Source organism: Pyrgilauda ruficollis, unplaced genomic scaffold (genome assembly GCF_017590135.1).
Source record: "Pyrgilauda ruficollis isolate IOZ18807 unplaced genomic scaffold, ASM1759013v1 scaffold96, whole genome shotgun sequence".
NCBI lineage: Eukaryota > Metazoa > Chordata > Aves > Passeriformes > Passeridae > Pyrgilauda > Pyrgilauda ruficollis.
In genome coordinates, this window is record NW_024531710.1 from 1,174,931 (window position 1) to 1,197,987 (window position 23,057).

At 40.4% G+C, this 23,057-nt stretch overlaps 1 protein-coding gene across 1 annotated transcript in view; it reads left to right on the forward strand.

The window, feature by feature from the left end:
* SCAPER (S-phase cyclin A associated protein in the ER) overlaps positions 1-23,057 on the forward strand; it is a 135,718-nt gene that overhangs the window by 52,042 nt on the left and 60,619 nt on the right. The window contains exons 21-23 of the mRNA XM_041489801.1: positions 4,615-4,751; positions 7,889-7,954; positions 17,137-17,263. Of these exons, the coding sequence (XP_041345735.1) occupies positions 4,615-4,751; positions 7,889-7,954; positions 17,137-17,263 (330 nt within the window). The remainder of the gene's footprint in view (positions 1-4,614; positions 4,752-7,888; positions 7,955-17,136; positions 17,264-23,057) is intronic.

Genomic DNA, 23,057 nt, shown 5'->3' on the forward strand with positions numbered 1-23,057 from the left:
TAGTGGAAAAAATGGGGTAGGAACATAATTTTGCAGTTGTGTTCTGGTTTGATAAATACATATCCAAGGTTTCACCTGCCAAGGACAGATCCATGGGTGTTCTTGCTGTAATTAGGACAGTAAATTGGGAGAGCTGCTGGAGAATATTGGTCTTGTGAATGGCTATTGTATGAAGAGGATGTCAGTTGGGAAATTTCTTATGCAGCTGTTGTATTTTATGCAGATTACTGAGGTTCAGAATCCAGTTTAAGGTATGGTTTTCCTCATCCAAGCAGAAGTGGACCCTGCTCAGCTATATAGCATTTCAGCATTTTGTAGCATTTGCTGTACTGTCCATGGAAAACTTTGCAATTATGTTCATTCTGGAGCCTGAAAAAATTACTTTTATTTCAGGGGATATTGATTATAATGCTGTTATTCTTGTAGTATAAACATGTCATGTGAGAAACAGAGGAAACATTGGTTATAAGAAGTGCTTAGTCAACTAAAATTATCAACTTCAAGATATGAGACTAACAGGGTGGATTTTCTGGTTCAGGCAGATGAAGGAGACTAGGCAATAACCAGCAAGAATGTGACTTCAGGGGTGACCTTATTAGCTTTAGCTTTAATGGTTTTGGCAACTCCATTTCTCATGCAGTTTGTAGAGGAGGCCCATCTGTTGCATTTGGAAAGCTTCAGGATTTTCAGTGACTTGACCAAAAGTGAGAACAGTTGAGAATGGAGGGAGAAGGAAGGAATAGCAAAGAAATTTTTTGTAAATATTCTAATTTCTGTCTGCTTTGTGGTGACTGCAGTTTTACTTGGGCAATAATATTAGTCTTTATCACCTTGTTTGTAAATAAAGTACGGAAACTTTTACAGAAATTTATGTCAGTTGTTCTAAAAATTACTTCTGTGTTCTGTAAAAATTTAAATAACAACATGTGTCTGTACAAAATACCATTAAATATCCGATGATGGATGTTTACTACCTTACTTTAGCTTCATGGCTTTTTCAGCTGGAGACTGAGGGTCTCCCCCTGAGACAGGTACAGGATACCTTGGGATTTTTAACAGTAGTTCTTAGCTTTGGAGAATGCATGGCAATAACACAGGAGAGAAGGAGCAGGAGTATTTCTGCTCTAATGGGTCACTGAGCCATCTTCACGTGAGCAGAGAGGAACACACTGAGGTGACCATGAAGAAATCCATGTCAGCATTCAGTTCTTGTTTCTTTATCTTGCAGCTGTACATCCCAGCACAGAGCAGTGCCTGCTCTTGTGGCACAGATTCTGTCACCTTCACGAGAGCTGAGACCTTACTTTGTGATGTTGCTGATCTCAGCTGTGCAGCTCAGAGGATGAGTATCAAGTATGAAAAATGATGGCAGAAGTCTGACACGGAATGACCATCATCACTGGCTCTGGTTTAATCCTGAGATGAAAAGTGTTCTGTTAGGACAGACCTGGCAAAATTAGTATATTGTATATAAGCCTTTAAAACAGAGCTTCAGAGAAATTGCACAGCTAAAATTGATATGGCTGAAACTAAAACTGCACTGAAAATTTTTGGTAGGCTGAATACAGATCATAACAGCAGCTTCCATTAAAAAAGAGCCTCTACTTACAATGTTTTGCATTTATAATGGCCTAAATTCTCCAAAGATCTGGTGGTTTAATATCTGAGGATTTGGGGCCAGAATGTGCTCAGCCTAGCACAGGACCTGACCAGTGATGACCCCTCACGTTGCCATAAGAATAAACCCAGAATGCTTTTATGGAGAGGATAAATTAATTTAATCTCAGATATTCTGACTGCACTTAGCATTTACTTATATAAAAATAATAATTGCAAACAAGGGAAAGGCTTTCAGAAAGAAGTGTCCAGATCACCCTGTTATCCTGCATTACATTTATTAGAAATACACCCACCCCAAACTGATGAGTTTAATTCTTATTTAAATGAAAGAATGACAGAAGTTTGCCCTGAAAACACTGCACTGGCCTTATTCCCTTTTATGCTCCGATGGTTGTCATTTCTGTGGTGTGTTCCCCTGCCCAACTATGGCTGCGCAGCTGAAATTACTTATGAGTTTAATTATTTAAAGTATTGGACTTCCTGTACTTCACTGTGACTCAGTGGATTCTAAAACCTCAATTTTTTCAGGTAACTGGTGGGAGCTCAATAAAACACACTGATAAATATGTTTCCCCTGCTCTGGAGGGTGGTGTAGCAGCAGTTCTCCTCAGGTGCCAGTTGTCACCCAATCCCAAGCTATTTGTTATTCTTGTTTCACACCTGAATGGTGTCGATCTGCCCACGGTGATAATCTCAGGCTTTGATCTGTACCTTCAGAGGGAGATTGGTTTTGTGACACAAGGGATTATTACTCTGGTCTGACTTTAATGAGCTGTATGGATGAAGTCTGATATTAATCCACACTGCCCCGTGTGAAAGCTGAGAACGCTGAGAACCATGGTGCACAGAGGTGCTCCAGTTCCTGTGAGCAAATGTGTGCAACCATCTTGGGTGCTCTCCTGGCCCCACAGCCTGGGGCATGAATGTGCTTGTTGAACCCTACAGTTCTCTTCAAGTCAGCAGCTAATCACAGATAAGATGACGAAAAAAGAGATGAGTGTCTGTGCAGGGGGTGCAAAGCTTTGTCTCCTTGCTTTGTACCCAGCTCAAGTGTGACCCCATGGTCACAGCTGCCCTGGTGTGGTGTGGTGGCCATGCCAGAGTGCAGTGGGAACTTTATTCCACTCTGCTGTCACTTTGGAGCAATGAGAGTGTGAAGATGGGATGAAGCAGTGTCCCATTGCAGTGTTGAACGGAGGTGCAGAAGCACAGTGACAGCCCTGGTTCGTTTGTGTGTTACCGTACTGCAGCTCACCGGAGAGACCTGAGGTGGCTCCTGGAGGTGCTGGGCTGTACCTTTGGAAAGCAGGGGTGGTCATACCAAATCCCATGGAAACCATTCATAAATACCTTTCTCAGTGGATGTCACAGGATCAGTACCCTGCAGCCTGGTAGCAAAGCAGCAGTGCCATGGTCTGTTTCTGAGGAAGCCCTTCCTTTTCTTAGCATTGTCAAACTCCAACCCACCTGTTTCCTGTGCAGCTTGAACCTAAGGACTGGATTTCTGGTTTTAAAAAGAAAAATAGTGCAAAAGGTATTTTTAAGAGGGTGTTGAGGGATACATCTCTCTCATAAGACAGAACTGAGCTGGGGGTTCATTACCAGGACAGGGATGGTTCATTCTGAACTGCAGCAGCTTGTTGGAGAACTAACACATAGCAATGGTGCTCCAAGGGCACAGCTTCTGGAGGTACCCTGAGAAGGTTTTATTTTGAGCTTTGCTTGCTAAAACTAAACGAAGAATATTAAGGGCAGGGAAAATGCCTAGAAAAGCTGTTAAAATTACCGTCCCAGCAACTATAGCAACCTGTGGCAATGTGTGTGGTTTGAACAACTTGGACAGTTCATTGAGGAAGACTCTTCAGGTGTGCTGGGACTTACCAAGGTAGGCAGAGGAGCAAAGGGAAAGTCAGCATTACCTTTAGAATTTGCTTAGACTGTAGTGTTAGATTTCTTATGTTCAGTACTCATTCAGTAGAATTAGACCTTCTAATTCAGTATTCATTTTGCATTCCTATGATTTAAAATGGATATTTCATTTACTGTTTCCACCAGATATATATTCCTAGGTTATACCACGTAGCACTGCTTTCCAAGAACTAAATGGTCTTTTTCCAGGAAATTTCACTGAGATTTATTTTGTTTTCAATAGGCACAGTATTTTCCTGAATCAATGAAAGAAAATATAGGTTGTTTTTTGGAAAATACTGTCTATAAATTCTTTTAGCATGTCATGTTTTTCTTTGAATTTTAAGGGTACTTACCAAAAGGGAAAGAATAACCACATCTGATTGTGGGCATAATAATATTCAAGGATAAGGTATCTTAATAAGCTGTGGTGACATGTACTTCATAATAAGTTTGGTATTTTATAAGAAAACAGATACAAACCTCAGTATATTAAAAATTGTGCAAATTGTTCTAATAACTGGCATTGAAGTGGTTGTTTAGCATTTCTTCTGTAGGGAACTGAAATTTTACCAATATTTTGCCTAAATGCAAGTTTTTTAATGTGAGAGGAAAAGTAATAGTTGTATTAATGAATGGTAATGTTGTAAGTAGTGAATAGTAAAATACATTTCCATATATTTTAATGACATTTAGATTTTGATGAAGAATTAATATAAAAACCAAAATTAGCTTATTTCATTTAAAGAGTTATGTTGGTAGGGCAGGTTTTCTGTAGATGTAAAGGGCAGCTCAGAAGAGAGAGAGAATGTCAGTTTGGAGTCCATACTTGTTAGGTAACCATTCCTTGAAAAGCAGGCATAGTATTTATTGTTCTTCTTTTAATATTTTTTCTCCCTTTTTAGAAAATGCACAGCTTGTTCTCTCCAGTGTAAAATAATCTCTTTCCCAAGATTTATTTTAAAATTTGGCTTCATTTTCATAACCTTCAGTTAAATATTTAACACTGTTCTTTTTCCTGGGAAGATAATCTATGATCTCCATCACATACTATACCATTAAATATTATTCTACTATTTTCTGCAGGAGCACCTGTCATTAAAAAAGTACATTGTGGACATTGTGATTGAGAGTTCTGTTCCTGTGGAACCCTTAAAAGATGGAGAGGAGAAACAGAAAATTAAAAAGAAAGCCAAAAAGCTAAAGGCACGGATGAACTCCAGGTAGTAGCAATTTATTTTTATTTTTTTCTAAGTTTTGTTCTAAACTTTACCTTCTGTCCTCTAGTGTGAGTGCAGTGGAAGGCTGAAAAAAATGTAAAAGTATTTGCTTTGGGAGTGTCTTGAAAATAACACTGATGAGCCTAATTTATGGCCACTTTCTCTGATTGAGAAAGAAAACTGAGTATCGATCTGGAGCCCTTGGTTTCACCTGTTAAGAGCTTTTCTCATAATTGGATGCCAGTGCCCTGCCAAAACTGTAGCCTCTTCTAGCATACAATAGTATGTTTAAATTTGTGTAAACCATGCCTATTTTTCTTTCTAGCTATTGATTTTTAAATGAAGTATCAAAGAAAATCAATAGTAATCAACAAATAGAAGTCAGCCTGCTGTAGTGTCAAATCCCATGACTAAATTTAATCATTTTTTTGCCTGTCACAACAAGAAGAAAGTTAAAAATATCTTCAAGTGGAAAGTGAGTTGTCAGACATGCAATTTGTTCTTAGTCTAAAAAGTGACATCTGCAAATCAGTGTGATGTGCAGGACATCATTATATCATGAACTGGCAGTGTCACTCTTTATGGCTGAATGGTCCCCAGCTCAGGTTAATGCTCAGCTGAATATTGTAGCATATTTTTGCATTTCTCTCTAAAAATACTTCTCACCTAGGTAAGAGCCATGGTTACACATCTTCTCTGCCTTTTTAAGCAAGAAAGGTTTCAAATAAGAGAAAAAAGCTTGCACAGATTTTTAGAGCTACAGTAGAAGTGAGATGTTTCATTTAGTCCAAGCAGGCACATCAGCCTTCAAAACCACAACACTATTAGGGTGTATTATTGCTTCTGACTGCTCTCTTCTTTGGATGAGCAGATCCCCTAGCTGAACATCACTGTTGGAACTGGATAATGTTCTTCAGGTTTCTGGATGCTCAGGATGCAGTTATTCATATCACCTGTTGATTTCATGCAGTTTCTGGGTCCAGTTTTAATTATTTCTCTAGGGTGGTTTCTGTTGAATTTAGTCAAAGATTTGTCAGACCTTGGAATGCAAGTTGAAATAATAATTTATTGTTGGCACAAATTGGAGAAAAACTTTTTCAGAACATTCTGAGTTTGTATGTGTCAGACTGCTGTGTGAGTCAGCATATTTGTCATCAAAAATTGTGATTAAAACAGTAATAAAGGGCCATCATTTTACAATGGTGATGCAGTATTGAAAAATATGGTGTAAGTTTCAAAATCTAAGTTATATTGAGGAGACATTAAGTTCATGTTCATTAAGCTTGGTTTCACTTTTAAAGGGTGGCTAGAGTTTTCAATGGCTTTGCTGTCCTTGAAGATAACTCAGAGTTAAATAGAAGATTTTCTGATGTTAGCACAAAAGACTTACTAATAAAAATGTCCAGTAGCAACATAAAGCAGAGGTATTTTGATGCTGCTAATTTAGAGTTTCATAGGTGTTAGCAGATTATCTACACATCATGTTTTACTACATACTTGCAGCTCTTCTCTAGGAAAATAAGTAGTTACAATGAATGCCCTTACACCTCAGCACTTGAAATGTCACATTCATTTCAGTTTCTAGGAAGTTGTGATATTTTAAACTGGAAAAAAAATAAGAACTGCAACCAAATAGGTTTCTGTTGCACTCCTGAGTTTCCACATCTTAAATCACTCTTGCAGTATCAAAGCAATGAAGGGCAGAGGTGAATGAGGGGACAAATGGTGATCAATGGGATATTAGATGTGTTGAGAAGTTTTGTTAGGCTTATTAATTATATTTATAACCCTAAGCCATTTAATTTGTGCTATCAGTAACAACTGATATATAGGTAAGTGAATTATCTCAGGTTATCCTGTATGTGCTGCTAGCAGGAGGATGTTTGGAGAGTGACACAGGAAAAGCAGGATTGGTGAAAGCTGAGTGGAAGCATCAGGGGTGTGCTTAGCAGGTAGTTGGTCCAGGCTTTGTGGGGACTTAAAGCATTCCAGCCTTGTGCATTTACTAACAGGGGTTTGGGGTGATAATTCAAGTTTGACTGACTTGCCTGTACAGAAGCTGAAATGTGTTGTTTCTGGCAAAGAAGGCAAAAGGTTAATAAAGGAATCTCACCTTCATGTTTAATACTAAAGTCAGCTGTGATTAATGACTTCATTAATGACCCACAAATCAGAGCTGGTGGTGATGTAACAATATTTGTGTGGAGCTTAAGTTGCAATGGCAAAGCAAGCGAAAGGAAAATCTGAGTAGCTTTGGGAAACTTGAGCCATTTGGGTGAACAGAAAATATAAAGAAAGGTTTAATATATGTATGTGAGAGAAATGCATCTGCATCACTGCAGTGCCTGGATTAGTTTTGCTCTACATGAGTGTTGTTAGAAATGGGGTGCAGGATTGTTGCTGTGAGTCCTGCCTTGCTCAGGAGTGACTCACGGATTTCACCTGTTGGCACAGGCTGGCTGGAGTGAAAACAAGCGCTGGAAAAAGGTCTTGTCTCTCTCTTCCCGCTTTTTGGCACATGGCCAGTGTAAACAATACTTTTAAGGGACTAAAGAGGTCGTGTTTCTCTTTCCAGCAGTAAAGGAGTCCTTGGTGGAGGTGTTTCTGTGCTGCTCGCCTAACATTCATTAGTTAACATTCACACTACAGTCAGTAGTTACATAAAAAATGCTCCTGTGCCTGCAAATACAACCAATTATTTGTATGTTAATTGTAAGCTCTCTGATGTACTAATCTGGTCTGCACTACATGTCTAAGTCATTTATATTTTATATAACAATATTATTTATATTTTTTCATAATATTAATAGCATTATTTCACTAATCATTTTATAATAGGTAGTAGATTACTACAGCTGTATATATCACTTGTGAAATTTTCTACTGTTTGAAAAGTCAATTTAAATGCACCTTTTGTGTACTGATGATTTTCTAAAGTAGTGGTGTTAATCATAAATTGTTAATGGCCAGTGGCCAGTAGTTAAGCACCAGTGGATTATGGGTTATGACAGAGCAGCATTGACAGGAATGCTGTGCTTTACTATGAAGCAGAAAAACCCAGAGGTTTGAACTCTCTTGCTGTTATGACATCCTGTATGCTTTAGACAATAGTCAATAATAATGAATATTTTCTCCTCCAGGGCAAAGGAATATGAGAGCTTGATGGAAGCAAAAAATGCTGCGTCTGATTCACCATTTAAAGCCAAGTAAGCATTTATCTCTATATATTTTAGACATATGCTTTTTTTCCCCTGTCTGTCACAGAAGTGCCCCTGAAATTTCTGGTGGAGCAGGTGTGGAAGGTTCCCCCAGTTTGGGGCATGTTGCCATCCTGAGTTACAGATCAGTCTCTGATAAAAAAGGTCAGACTTCAATAAATACAATAAAGACAAGAAATGTGTCCTTTTTTTGAAGACACTGTATATCTTAACCTGTATATCATACCTCTATATTGTCCTGCTATAGTAAAGAGAACATACACTTAACTTTTTCCTACCTGGAAACAAGAAGGTTCCAGTCTTGTACTTTAAGACTGATGGGTGAAAATTCAGCTGGAATTCTGGGATTGGAAATCTTATGTTTGACCTCCATTTGATGAGAAACAAAGTTCTTGGTGTGGAAACACAGATGCTTTAATGCACAGATGTCTTAGGCTGACATTGAGCTTTTAAAGAATAGACCTTTTTATTGTCAATTATAAGGCACAGATGAAAGCAGCTGGATGGTTAGATGAAAACAAGATCTGTGATCACTGACAAATTCCTCTGCTTAGTTTGAAAGTGAAAATTGCTCAGCTTTTGTTTTCTGATTCCATTGAAACCAGTTGGGAAAAGATGAAAAATATTTGGATTTCCAAGATGATTTTGATAAGGTCTATTACCTAAGATTTTAAAAGAAACTATACAGCTATAGTTTAAGTGCAAAACAGTTAAGAAATTGAAAAGAAGTTGAGTTTCATCAGTCCTTGGCAGAACAGGGATGTTACCAGTAGAGTTCTGCAGTTCTGTGATGGTCAGCATGTTCTCAAATGACTTGGAAAAAGAGGGCCAGCAGTGAGGGGACATTGCAATGTTCATGCAGAGATTCAGGACAGTAGGGACAAGAATTGGTGCTGAATGATAATTTTGAAGAGAGTGAGTGAGCAGGCAGTAAAATGGCAGGTGAAATCCAGTGTATATTGAGTGCTACCCAATGGAGGGGGAAGACAGAACACTGTTATATATTCACATAAAAAGTATGGGCCTTGAATTTGCAGATGGGATAGGTAGTTCCTGGAAAATATCAGCTCAATACTCAGCAGCTCATAAAAATCCTTTGCTACAATTACTTAGAAACAAGGGAGAACAGAGAATGTCATCAGGTACAAATACCTGGGTCATTTACATCTTTTGAATAGGATGTGAAGTTCTAGTTCTTTGTCTCTGAACAGATAAGCTACAATTGCTAAAGGTTCAGAGATAGCAGAAAGGGAAATATGTAATGATTTCAGGTATGTCTTATGTATCAGGAAATAAATAAGCTACTACTACTCCTGGAGGAAAATGTGATAATGGGAAGCAGTTCTTATGGGGTTATGTTATAGAGATCTACAGTGTCACAAATGGCGTGGAAAAGATGGATGGTGATTGCTTGCTGTCTCCTTGGTACCAGGACGAGGGAGCACAGGGGAAAGCTGGAGCCAGGTTCTAGAGGAACCAGACCCAATGTTCTTAATGCAGCATGCAGGGGGATGTGGGGAGCTCCTGGCAGGGTTCCCACAGGTGCTCCCTGACAGCTTACCTGCATTCCTGCAGCTCTAGGAAAGCACAACCAGCCCAAGAGACTCCTAAGCCAAAAGAGGGGAAACAAACAGATTAGTAAAGAGGATTATGCAGCCTGCCCTGTTCTTAGTGTTCCTGAGACATCCACTCCCAGTGGGCAGATGGTGTGTGTGCCTTACTGGTAGCTGGGCTTAGGGACTCTGCAGCATCAGTCAAGGGGAGGTCTCAAGAGCTGGAGTCAAAAACGCTCATCCTGAAGTTGTAATAACTTTCAGATTGGGGACATTTGTCTTCAAACTGAGGTCCTGTACCAGATCCTGTCTGTTTTGTGGTTGTTTCCATCGCTCATAAACTGCCGAGGAAGCTGGCATTTTGTACAAGTTGCTGGTGGTTAAGCAGTTCAGATCCTTGCAGTTAGACCTCCTTGATGTACATGCAGCTAGCCTGTATGCAAGTATATTTTACTTAGGTTTTTCAGAAGCTTGAAAACTGCTGCTGAATCGTAGATGTATTTTGAAATAATAAAAATCCATCACTGAAGTTTGACACAAGAAAATGACCCATCTCCAGCAGATGGCACACCTGCATAAACACATGGGAAAGAGTTTGCTTCGTTTCTTGGTCATCAGCACTTCCATTTGCAAGATTAATTTCATGGTATATTGAGACTTCCAGATTTGTAGCTTTTGTGTTTTGCTTTTCTTTGCTGCTAGAAAATAAAAAATTAAGTTCTAGTCATCAGAAAGTAGAAATGTGTGCATTTGACTGTGAAGATATTAATAAGCTCTCGTGTCTCTGTGTTAAATTCTGAGATTATCAGTGATGTAACTTGGTCAGTTCTGTCTCAATTGTAGTGCTAGAGAAAATCGGATTTTAAATTTTTTAAAAATGCTTTCAAGTCTTTTGACTGATCCTGAATTTACAGTTTTCGTTTCTCTTTATGTAATTAATTGTTCATTTGCTTTCAGGCAGAATCTTCTGCTCCATCTGCTTTTTTAGTTTCTTTCTTTATTGCCTCCAGTAGGGCTGTGCCCTTTCAGGTGTGAGCTCGTGGTGACCACTGTGTAGCTCACTTCCATCACAGTCTGGGAGGTCTCTTTGCAGTCTTCATGTAAAAACCTACAGATCTATCAGCTGCTTACATCTAAATTTTTAAAATACAGTTTCAGGGACCATAGTAATTGTTATTTCCAAAACTACAAAACTTTTTACCTGCTCTGAGGGCTTAAATATTTGTGAGCTTCTTTGAAATCAAGGGGGTAAAAACGGGAGCTCAAGTCTGAACTGGCTTTTTAAGTAGAGGAGTATCTGTGAGTCAACCAGAAGCCCATTTATTTCTGTTAGAATGTATTTACTTTGCACAACACATATTAGAAAAGGGAAGAAGAATGGGGAAGTATTATCCCTTTCTGTAAGAGAAAGGATGAGAGGGCAAGAAATTTTATGAGGCAAGAGTTTTAGCCCAGACTGTATCTATTAACATGACACAATGTAGTCTTAATATAGAGAAAAATAATAGGAAAACACAGAACTAAGTAGGGGATCTTACTTCTCCAAGGCCAGCAGGAAGAGGAGTCAGCACAGAGAAACAAACAGCAGTAGGTCTGAGGCATTGTTACCTTGAGAAGCTGTGCAGGCAGGCAGAGTACACCGTGTGCCGGGGATTCTGTGCCTCTGCCTGGCTGGGTGCAACCTGGCTGAGCCAACTGCTGCCAGCTGGGAGTCTGCACAGCTCTCAGGAGATCTGCACAGTTACTGGGAAAAGTCCCACCACAGAGTAAAGGGGGTAAAAATAAAAAGTCTGGGTGCTAAATGCAGTCTTCGGGTCAAAACAAATGCCAAGAGTTTTTTGTCTTTCCCAAGGCAAGGTTTGAGGTATTCGGAATGAACGGAAAATATCTTTTGACTTAGTGGGCTGTGGAGCTTAAAAATGGAGAAGCTCCTTTTAAAAATCTGTTTGAGGTGGGACACAATTGGTAAGTTTATTTATTTGCTTAACAGAAGCAATGTGTTCTAGAATTAAATAAAGATATCTTTCTTTTATGCTTCCTTTCTTATACCACATTTCTTTATCCACTCCTCTACCCCCAAACTGAGAGTGTCTTCACAACCAGAACCACTTATGGAATGCAAGTTCTTATCTGATTTTAGTTCTTAGTCATGTTGTCAGTTGTTACAGAAGAAAGACAGAAACCAGAGTTAGTCTTTGGCAGGTAAAAAGCCTTTTTAGATCACCTTTAAGATTAGGCCACTTTAATATTATGAGACCACTGATTTCCTGATGCAACTGATAGACTGTTTCAGTGGTTCTTACGAGTTGAAGGTTTGCAGATTTATAAAACCTTGTGCACTAAGGAAGCACTGATCCAAGTGCTTTCTAAGCTCTACACTGGTACTACACTAATAGCAATAAGCAGACAGGCTTTATCCTGCTATGGTAGACAGTGGTATCCCTTTTCAGTGGTACAGCACTGATTCATGGCTGGGATTGTAAATGACTCTAAGTTAGAGTTCTTTCTTAGAAATGACTTCTAAAACATGGCTGGGACAGTTGGGTTTTTAGTATCTGTTTAAAAATGGTGCACATTAGGGAGAAGGGTGGGATAATTCCAAATATTGCCTTGTTGGATAGGTATTTTGGTCTCTATTTCATTTGCCAAGAGGGACGTTCAAGGAAAGGACTGTGGACATTGTCACCTGCAGAAGCCAGGTGTGGCTCTCTGCCTTTCTCAAGTGCACTTGCTGGTTGGTCCCTGGTGGCACTTAAGTGATTTTGTAGGTGCTGGTGGACTCTTGGTGGGTTTGTAGTATTAATTCATATTCTCTGGGAACTGATCTGGGTAATTATTTATTGTCCCGTGTACTGGGATAACATGGCAAAAGGTATGTCAGGTGTCCATTAGAGCATTCTCATGTGTCCATCAAAGCACATTTTGAAAAGGGAAGGAAAACATTTTCACGAAGTTAGAGGGTTATTTTCATCTATTTAATATTTTCTAATGCAGAGACAAGAAGTGTTAAATATCCAGGTAGCAAAGTATAATTGTCATCCTTCAATACAACAGGGAAACGAAAGTAATGAAAGATTGCCATATGCCTGAAGGGAATTAGCAGGTTTGCAGGGGGAGAAGTTTTGTTCTAATGTTTTAACTAGTCTCTCCTCACATAAGAAGGAATTGTTTTAATGTATTCTTTTCATTTCTCTTTTGATTTTAACTGTAAAGGGATACTTCCAATAGTATGGATATTGGAACCACTCTTATCCTGGAAGCAGACTGCAGCACAAAAAGAGGAGATAGAAAAAGAAATATTATTTCATGTAAGAGTCTGCTGCAGAGGAGATGGCAATGTAGTGTGGGGTTTGTTCTTTCAGAAGCCCAAAGCTAAATGTCTGTACTGATGTAGTACTTCCTTTCTTTCTTTCATTATAATATATCAGGTATTCACAGGATAAACTCACCTTGTAGGCTTTCCTGGTGCAGAAGGCTTAGAGTCCAGGTAGGCCAGTTATAAGATATTGTCCCAAAATACTGATTACTGAGGAAAAAACAGACTATCTCTGAAACTGGAAGTACTTGTACAAAATTTAATTTCCAAAACCTTATGGAAACTGTAGAAGAGCCAGAATGTAAATGAAATAAAATTCAGGTAAACTTTAAAACAAGATAAATAACAGGTATGATTAGGCACGCGGTGGATTTCCTCTTCGGAAAATAGCTAAAACATTCTCATGGGAATGCAAATAAATGTATTGAGAAAATAGTATTTCTAGGATTTTTTTAATCCTGTTTCAGATTTCCATTTCAAGCTGTACGTAGCTGCAGCTGGTTTGTGTCTGGCAGTGCTGGGGGCTGTGTGCGGCTCTGGGGCGCTGTTGCCACGGCGCACCCGCAGCGGCCAGAGCCGGGACACGGCAGGGCACGGGGAGCGGCCAGGGGCCGGGCACAGCTTCTGGGGATGCCGCGGCTCTGCCCGGGGCGGGGCGGGAGCTGCCACGGCCGCCCTCCGCTCCTCCGGCCCTGGCACCGGCTGCCTCGGGGAATCGGGGCCCTGTGTCCCGGGGGAGCGGGGCCGTGTGTCCCGGCATCGGGATCGGGGCCGTGTGTCCGTGTGTCCCGGGGATCGCGGCCGTGTGTCCGGGATCGTGGCCGTGTGTCCGGCTGGCAGCGGGGCCGTGTGTCCGGGATCGTGGCCATGTGTCCGGGGTCGTGGCCGTGTGTCCGGCTGGCAGCGGGGCCGTGTGTCCGGAATCGCGGCCGTGTGTCCGGGATCGTGGCCGTGTGTCCGGCTGGCAGCGGGGCTGCCCGGGCAGGACTCCTGGAGCAGAATCCGCTCCTTCCCTGGGGAAGTGCCCCACAGCTGCCCGGCCGCACCCATCCTTCCTTGGGCATCAGTGCCGCCGAGACATCGGGTTAAATCTGCAAGTGCTGGATACATTGATGCCACTATTTCAAGGCTTTTTGGGTTTTTCTGGACATTAAATGTAGCCTAGAAATACTGACAGATCTTTTTCCTTTGGCCTGCATAATATATTAAACCTGCTAAAAGTATTTAGCCCATGTTAGAAACCTTTTATATGAATAGTCCTTGTTTTCCCATTTGCAGTGAATAAAGATCAGATACTGTATTTGTATTTGCTGAACATACAATTTATTAGTTTACATTATGGTAGTGTTCCAAGACAAATCAGGGCCTTATATCCTTCTGATATTTCTTTTACATTCTGAATTATCCATTTGTGAGGAGTACTAAAACCTTAATAAGTGAGATGTAAATAATTTAAGAAGAAAAAACATTAACTTTCTCTATTATCCTGCACAGTAAAGTTTCAATTATTTATCATTCCATGTATGGCTTAGTAAGCATTGGAGGAGTGAAAATTGGGGGACAGAAGGAAGACTAATTAATTGTCTTGAAATGTTTGGATTTGGATTCAATGGTATTTTTCCAGAGTCACTGGATCAGGTGTGGATGCCATGTCCCAGTAATCCCCAGTGCATACCAGGAGTGTGCCAGGAGTCCAGTGTGTACAAAGAGCTCTCTCTTTCCAAATCCATTCCTAGCAATGGCAAATTCTGCATCCAAGCACAAGTCTTCTTACATATATTTCTAGTCCTTTGAAACAGTCCAAAAATTATTCTTATTTCTCTGACACGGCCAAGAAGTCAGTATGGAGGATATTGAAATAATTTCTCCAAGGCTCACGGGGTGGGAGGAGACAGGTTTTATTTCCCCTCTCCTCCCCATGTGATCACACAGCACCTTTGACTGGTTTTGGCAAAAAAACCCCTGCAGAAGGATATGAGGATGTAAGAGGTAATTCTTTATTGTGGCAGAATCGGAAATTCATTATTCCAGTTCCTCACTCTATGATGCTGAACACACACTTAGAAAGTTTGAATTTTGCTGAAAGTACCCAGAAAGACTTTCAGAAGAAATGGAGAGCTGGAAGCTTTTCCTGTGGAGTTAGTACTGTACAGGTTGTTTTTAAAGTGAGGACAGAAACTGAACTTAGGGAGCATCTTAACAGACTGAAGAGAAAGACTCTTGTGTTAGCTGTGTCAGCTGAAGGCTCAGGGTAATATGATTATGTTCTCTTTGAGTCCTATGAGTAGTGTTTTGATAATCCTTACACATTTTGTATGCTGATGCCTGATGGAGATTAGGGGAGTGCCTTTCTTCAGCCTCTGTGGTTAATCCTGGTGGAATTCCATTCCTGTGATGTTAAATGAAGCAAATGGAAACCTGTCTTGCTGTCTTTTGTCAGATGAAGTTACAATATAGAGTGGTGGCTTTATATAGGCTTTAATAATAGAATTTGGGTAGATATACCAAAGAAATAAAGTATTTTTTGCTTCATGTGCTAGGATATTGCCAAGGCAATAGCCATTCTAAATCCCACTCTGTGAAAATACTCTGCTTGTGGACTGCAGCAGTTCCACTTCTCATTGGTGCTGTGGTCTTTTGATTTACTGTCCAAGTCCTGCAGTTATTTGGGCTTTGGCTTCTAGTTTTGTTTCCCATTTTAGCTTGTGGCTTATGGAGATAGACAGAGGTTTCCTCCAACCTCATTTTCCACAGAGGAAATAGCAGTGCAAAAAAATCTCATCGGGATGTAATCTACTTTTATTTTTCTTGTCATAGAAAAATCCTGGTTGTATATTAGTGGGCTCAGCTGACCAGATGATAAGAAGTCCAAGACTCAAAATTCTACAAATCATTTTTATTTGTACTTCAAGAACATATATGTATCTTCAGCATGTCTTGAAAGCTATTAATGAAGCTCCTAATTTTTTCAAAGAGAAGACACAGAGTACCTGTTGTCTCTTGATTAAGTGGAAACTCTCTATTCTTCTACAAATTAATATTCTGATATGTTTTTTTGGTTTTGTTTTTTTTTTTTTAATATAGGGTGACTGTTGGTTAATATTCTGATATGTTTTTTTGTTGGTTTTTTTTTTTTTTTTTAATATAGTGTGACTGTTGTGGTACATTCTCCAGCCATTCCATCTCCTGTCTCACTTCTGGGAGACTGGTTAATGTAATCTTTTTCTTTTCCAATACTCTGTGGTCACTTTGTGAATGCCTTCTGGCCCTTTAACCCTGACATCTCCATTTTCTGATGAGCATTGTTACCCTTCCCCTCTTTTTCCTTCCTCTAGATTTCTGTGTGCACACTTCCAGTCCCAGCAGTGTCACTGCCACTCCTCCTGCTCAGTTGCCAGCTTTGTCCCACCTCAGTGCAGGTTGCCCAGTAGATGAAACCAAAGGTCCAGCAAGCCGTGAGCCTTGTCACTCAGAGCAGCAGGAGGGGACACTGAGGCAGTGGCACCAAATGCATGGCAGGTACAGAGTGGCACCTCCTCCTGACTGCTCCCAGTCTCCAGCTAAGGGACTCTGGCAGCCTTGTCTCCTCTGCCCTGCTGCTCCCACTGCACCTTCACAGTCAGGGCACAGAAGGATGAACTCTGGCAGTGTTTTGACTGCTGTATTTTGTGCCCTGGCACTGGGTGTTTCCCCTCAGTGCTGAGCAGGAGAGCACAGGTGAACAGCCCAGTGCAGATATGTAAAAGTGAAATGGAACCCAACCCATGTGTGTGTCTACGTCACTCCCACCTCTGCATTTTGTCTTCATTACTGACCCTTGTTAATAAAATGCCCTTTCTGAGGTAGGTTGCAGAACCATTGCTTTTCCCTTATTCAAATAACCCTGAAGAGCCATTTCTTTTATGATGCCTATAAGAAATCAGCCAAGTGGTCCTGCTGTTCCATTTCCCTTATTCATCTTAAATAGGGTGAAATAATTTGAAAATGAGGATGGCAAAAACTAGGAGGATGAGCTGTGGAAGGGGAATAGGGAAACAGCAGAAACAAATGCAGCTAATAAAGCACCTTTATGGCTGTACTGCTCGCTCTATATCTGTCCTGTTTCTTTGAAAAAGTAGATAGTGAAATGTCACTCCAAGCTGACAGTATCTGCTTGGATGTTTAGCAAGCTGATCAGAATAGATGATAACAATCATTAACATAGATTTTCATGATTCCTTCACTGTTACCAGAGGTTCATTACAAAGATGTAGGTTAATAAGGCACTTTTTGCTTTAACTGCTCTTTGTTTTCTGTTGAAGGTTACAGCGATTAGCAAAAGACCTTCTGAAGCACCTCCAAATGCAGGATAGCTGTTCCTTGGGGAACCACAAAGTTCCTGGTCTGGACAGGACTTTAGGAGAGATCTCTCGGATTCTGGAAAAAGAGGTATTGTGACTTATGATTGACCTATAAATTGTTTTGCCCTCAAGTCTCATCAGTGTGGATTTGGGAATCTTTAATGTGAGATGTTGAAGAATAAATGACCTCTATGTAACAAGCAGTGTCTGCTATAACACTTTTCACTTTTTCCCCCTGTATTTTCATGAGGATTGTTTTTAACCTGGGTCACTTCAGTCATCTAGCTTGTAGTGCTTACCCACAAACAGCTTTTACAATGAGGGCCCAAACCAATTAGCAGAAAACAGAGGAAAGAATTGGATCCAGGTTTGCTGGAGCACCAATCTGTTGAGTTTTGCCAGAGTTCAACAGAGTCAGTGGGTCTTCACTGGAGGAGGAAGGTACGATGGGCATGTGTGTGGGTTATTTCTACAGTTTTGACTTTTTTAAGGTGATATGATTGCAGAGCATGTTTTACTTTATGGTAAATGTTGGATTTTTTTTTTTTAATTCATAGCACTGCATTTGCATCTTTTTTCCTATTTCCTTGTTGTCAGTCTGCTGCCACAGTGCTTTCTGACTTGCAATGTGGTTTTTTGCTCCATTAAGACCACAGTATTTGGGTTTTCAGCTGGAACATTATGTTCTGCTCTCTCTTCAGCCACTAGAAAATACTTATCTTTCTTATCTGTAATCAAGACATAATGAAAATTAGTTCTGGAAGAAACCAAATTAATGAAATCTGAGGAGGGGATTGCATCATTGTGGTTCAGAGTTGATGTTTGTGAAAATGAGAGCTCTGGTTGATGCTTTTCACAGCTTGGTCAGTGTGGAGAACACAATTGTTAATGGCATATGCTTTTAAATGCTGGAGGCTGCCTGAGATGCACGGGCTCCTCACCTGTTTTCTGGGGGTGCCTTGGAGCTGCTCATCAAGCTTAAGAGTGTGTTTGAAAGAGTTGTGCCATTTTCACATTTTACAGTGCTTCCATTAATTATTGAAAAACTCATTTTTTATTGATTTCAAAATAAAGAAATCATGTTGTTGGATGACTATGATGAGAAGATGAATCTGTTTGAAAGTTATCTAGATAATCCTTGGAAATTCTTTGGAATGTGGAGTTGTATCCAGGCTTTTTACTAGTAGTCATCTGCTGAGATTTTTTAAAATGAGATGTGAATTGCAGCTAAGTGTTACTCATTAATTGCTTACATGGTTTTGCTGGCTGTTGAGTCTGCAGTGGGGAATTAAAAACTAAATTTGATAGTATTCATAGACATGGGTTATTTTGTTGTTGATTTGGGGTTTTACCCCCAAAACATTTACCTCCCACTGGAGAAGTATTTTTCTATCTGAGCGTCCTGATCAATAAGGTCAGGAGGGATTGATTTCAGTAACCATTGCAGTGTTTACAGCACAGATCATACATGGTCATTTGCAGGAGGGGATGGGAATTCTCTTGTTAACCTGGGAGTTAGAAATCCACAGACACATCTTACATGTCAGTGGGCACCGAAAGAGCCCTGATGGTGTCAGTCGTGGGCTGAGAGGAGGAGACTGACACTGTTAATTGAATTTCCCTGGAGAGCATAAAAATATAACCTAATGTGGGGGGAGGAAGGGGGAGTGGGAACCACACAAGCTGTCAGTGTGTGTGAGCTGATAACATTGATTTACCCTTGCTAATGGCCTGGCTTGAATAAAGAATTGCCCTGAGGGAGGACAGGGTTCACTACAATAGATCCTTGCCACTTACTAGAAATTCTTCTTACTCACAAGAAGTCCTGCAAAACTATTACAAAATATAATTGATCCAAAACCCTTCTTTTCATTCATACTGTGAAACATTGGATTTTTCTTTTGTTAATAGTTTGCACTGCCTAAAAAATTTATGTATTCAGGCTCACCAGGGAAAAAATGACTGGTTTAAATTTACAGATCACGAAATAAATTGCTGAGCTGGTGTTTGTAGCAGTAAATAAGAAAAATATATACCATTAAATTTCTCAACAGAAGGAAGGGTTATTCAGCTCATTAGAAATTCCATGACTGTGCTAAAACAGTCTGAAAGGGTGGGGTGTAATATTTATGCAAACTTGAATCCCAAAAAAAGCCACACACAAGATTTGTGACCCTGTCTCAATGGGATTTGCCTCCAGGTAAAATCAGATCACACTAACAATTTCTGTTTGGACTTAGCCTTCATCTGATGTGTGATCCACTATACTGAATAAGGCTTTCTCTCACTTCTGAACCTCTTTCATGGTTGAAAATATTCTAGGGTGCTGCATGCCTGCATGGTTATGGTGGTCACACTTGCTCTTGTTTCTGCCTTCCTACTCTGCTGGACACAGCACATTCTGCACCTGGGGCAAAGTGATTCCACTAATACAGCAAGAAGTGCTTGTTTAATGCAGTTTGAAAGGTTTATATGTCCTCTAGATACTCAGATTTGAGAAATCTCTCTCAGACAAACATGCATCTTAACCACTGTGTATTTTGGAGTCCTGGCTGTTTATTGTAGCACCTTACCTGCTCCTCATTCCCTGCAGCTGGATCCCTGTGCAGCACAGAATATTTTGGGTGCTAACACATTAAAGAGATGTGCTTTGCTTTGCTTCAAGTGGTTGTTAGATCTCCAGACACTTCCTGATGTGCCCACATTGGCTTAGTTGGATAAAGCTCTACAAAAAGCAGGAGTTTTGTGTCCAATGCTGGAAAAGGATTTGTGAAGAATAAGCAAATTGAAGTGCAGGTTTTGAGGATCTGACTTGGAGTGTGGCCATTAGCTTCATGAAACATGTGGCTCACGTGCCTTTAAATTAAATATGCATAAGAGGTACTCTAAAGTCATAAACCACCATATGGTTCCAGTTTTAAATAGGTTTGTGTCCCTCCAGCCATGTGTTGGTAGGAGGCAAGGAGCACAAATCCTGATGTTGTGTATGCCTGGAGTGCTGTTCCCCAGGTGTGTCCAGCCAGTGGTGCTGCTGCTTTGGGTGTGCTCTGGATTATTGGAAAGTCCTTGGGTTTGTGTATCTTGCCCTTTCTGGCAGAAATCCTGGAAGGGAGCTGTATTCACTTTCACCTCTACTTTGTTTAAAAGGACATTAGGAAAACAAACACAAACAGAGCCACAACAGCAGAATGCATGCAAATGTTACCAGAAAGGCCTGGCCTGAGGTTGGCAGATGTCATATGGGACTCTTCAAGCTCTTAGTAAGATCTGATAACCCTCCGTTTAAGATCTCCTATGAATGGGCCTTTGATGCTAACAGAAAAACTCTTACAGAAGGCAGAGTTGATGTTTGAAGTGGCAGGGCCAGAGCACTTGTCCTGCCATGATTCTTTTGATTTTATGCATGTTCATTCCTCGATGGACTAATTCTACCCATCCATCACCGAGGGCAGCCGTGTGTTCCAGATGCACAAGGAGTCCCACAGTGCCTGCTCGAGCCTGCCTTCAGCACTCCCACAGAAATGTCCTGTCATGGGGAGCTCTCAGGGCCAGGGTATTGAGAGCAGTATAACCTGTTAGTGTGACTGCAGCTACAGGTTTGACTTGCTTATGCTTATATCATTTATTTCCCTGTTGTGTAAAGAGGTCAGATTTCCTGATTTAAAACTTTCCTGATTGAAAAGATCTACTAATTAAAAAATGTCTGCTGCATAGACATTAGGCCCTGAGCTGACTGAAGTACATACATTTCTAAGGTTGTGACCCTGACCTGGGTCAGGGGTCACCGCCTCTCAGATGGTCATCCTTGCACTTGCCAACAGAACATCGCTTGCCTAAAGTTCTTCCTAAAATTTGTTCATAGAGGGTTGCGTGTGCCTTCAGGTTTTAAAAGTCCTACTTTTAAATGTTGGAAGTGTCCTGTGTGGTTTTGGATAGGCCTGTTCTTGGCAGACACTTACTCTGGGGGACACGCAGGCTGTTGCCATTGAAGGGATGGTGACAGCAGCTGAGGGCAGTGGCCTTTTCACCTGGCTCAGCTGCAGCTAAAACACTGCAGTTAAATCACTCCAGCTAAATTTGTACAGCACTTACATGTGACATTCAGGCAAGCCCTTAATGTGTCGGTTCTCTGTCTGACTGGGAATATGGCACGCAGATTCAGTAGGATTCTGAGGGAACCTCATGATTTTTGGAATTCGGGGTTAAGTTAATCTGCTTAAATGGAATTCCTTTTATATGATGCTTCTTGCTGATCACTAGTTTGAAAAAGATCTCCTCCACCACAGGAGTGATAAGGTTTCTTTAACTGAGTGGTTTGACTGTGGCTCTCCCAGCTCTGCTGCTGGGGAGAGGGCTGCAGCAGCAGGGTGCAGGTTTGATCAGTGGCCCAGCACAAACACTACAGCTGAGGTTCCCATATAGGCACAAGACACAAAGTCCAACAAACAGGATTTCACTGCTTCTGCTTGTAAAACTTACTATGATTTTGGATGGGTTTGAGGATAGCTGTGTCCCTGTTCTCCTTCAGGCTCTCTACGTGCCGTAAAAGTCTCAGTAAATAATAGTGAGTGCAAAATAAATTGTTAAAGTGTTGAATTAAAAGGGAACCACAAAATAAAACAGGAGACTTTTAATAAATTGGGCCACAGTGCTTATATTTACTTACCAGCTCTCTTCATGCAAATCTACAAGCAGCTGCCTTTGAATAGGCTGAGTTTAAGTATGATTATTTACATTACTAATTCAGAGTAATATTCTTACTGGAAACAGATTTCGGGGGAAAATATACTTCCTTAGAGAAGGCTATACTTTTGTAACTGAAAAATGTGTGAATATGAGCTAGTAATTGACTGCAGTGGTTTAATCCTCTTTCTAGAAAAAGGGTCTCCATGCTCATGATCTCTAAGACATGCTCTCTCAGCGACCGTTAATGGTTTGTTTTGTGTCAGGCAATGTTTTTGGGTTTGGGATTTTTAGAGAGATTTTTCAGCCTCCTGTTTGAGCAGTGGTGATGTCAGTTATTTACATTTCAGTAAAATGTTTGTCGTAGCTTTCAAATACATGGGGACTGTAGACAGACAGTGTTTATCGCATTGTAAAGACTGTCAGAAATGGCTGGCTCTAACAACACACTCAGGCCCTGTATTTATGTTCTGTTCTCTAAACTGTTGGGCCCATTGGGAATGGTGACCATAGCCAGGGTGAAGAGGGACAGTCCCCCCAATAATACAAACTCTTCATCATCAGAAACAGGAACAATAAAATTAAAAACTGTTGGAGAACTAATGTATGGAACACAAGCAGCATTAAATGGAACATGGGATAAGTTTCTCCAAATATCTCTACAGAGATTTAAAATTGCCCTCTGTGTGTATATGTGTGAGTGTGTGTATATAAATATATATATGACATATATATACAGACAAAATGATTTTAGAAGCAAAATACTTTGTTATAAAGACCCGGTATTGTTGCTTAAAGTGTATTTAAGAATACAGTGAGAATTGTGATTCCCAAACTCTTGCACATTTAATTTTGGTGCTGCAGATATTTGCACCTAAGGAGCTGTGTGTTCCTAGTGTAGCAGAGTGGTATGGCCTTCAAAGAGAGAATTGCCAGCCTGTCACCATCTTACATAAGTAAAAAAAAAAAGCATTATGTATGAAAAAGAGTGAAAATTACTGTCGTAGTGAATTTACCTTAATCAGTGAATCAGTGAACCAGTGGCTTGACTCACATTGTATTTTGTGATCTCACATATCTCCATGCATGTGCACACAGGCACAGTTTCTGTATATAATGTAACACACATTATTCTCTAGAGCCTCACAGCGGATTCATTTCTTAGGCTGACTGAGGATTTAAAAAGTTACCTTTGGGCA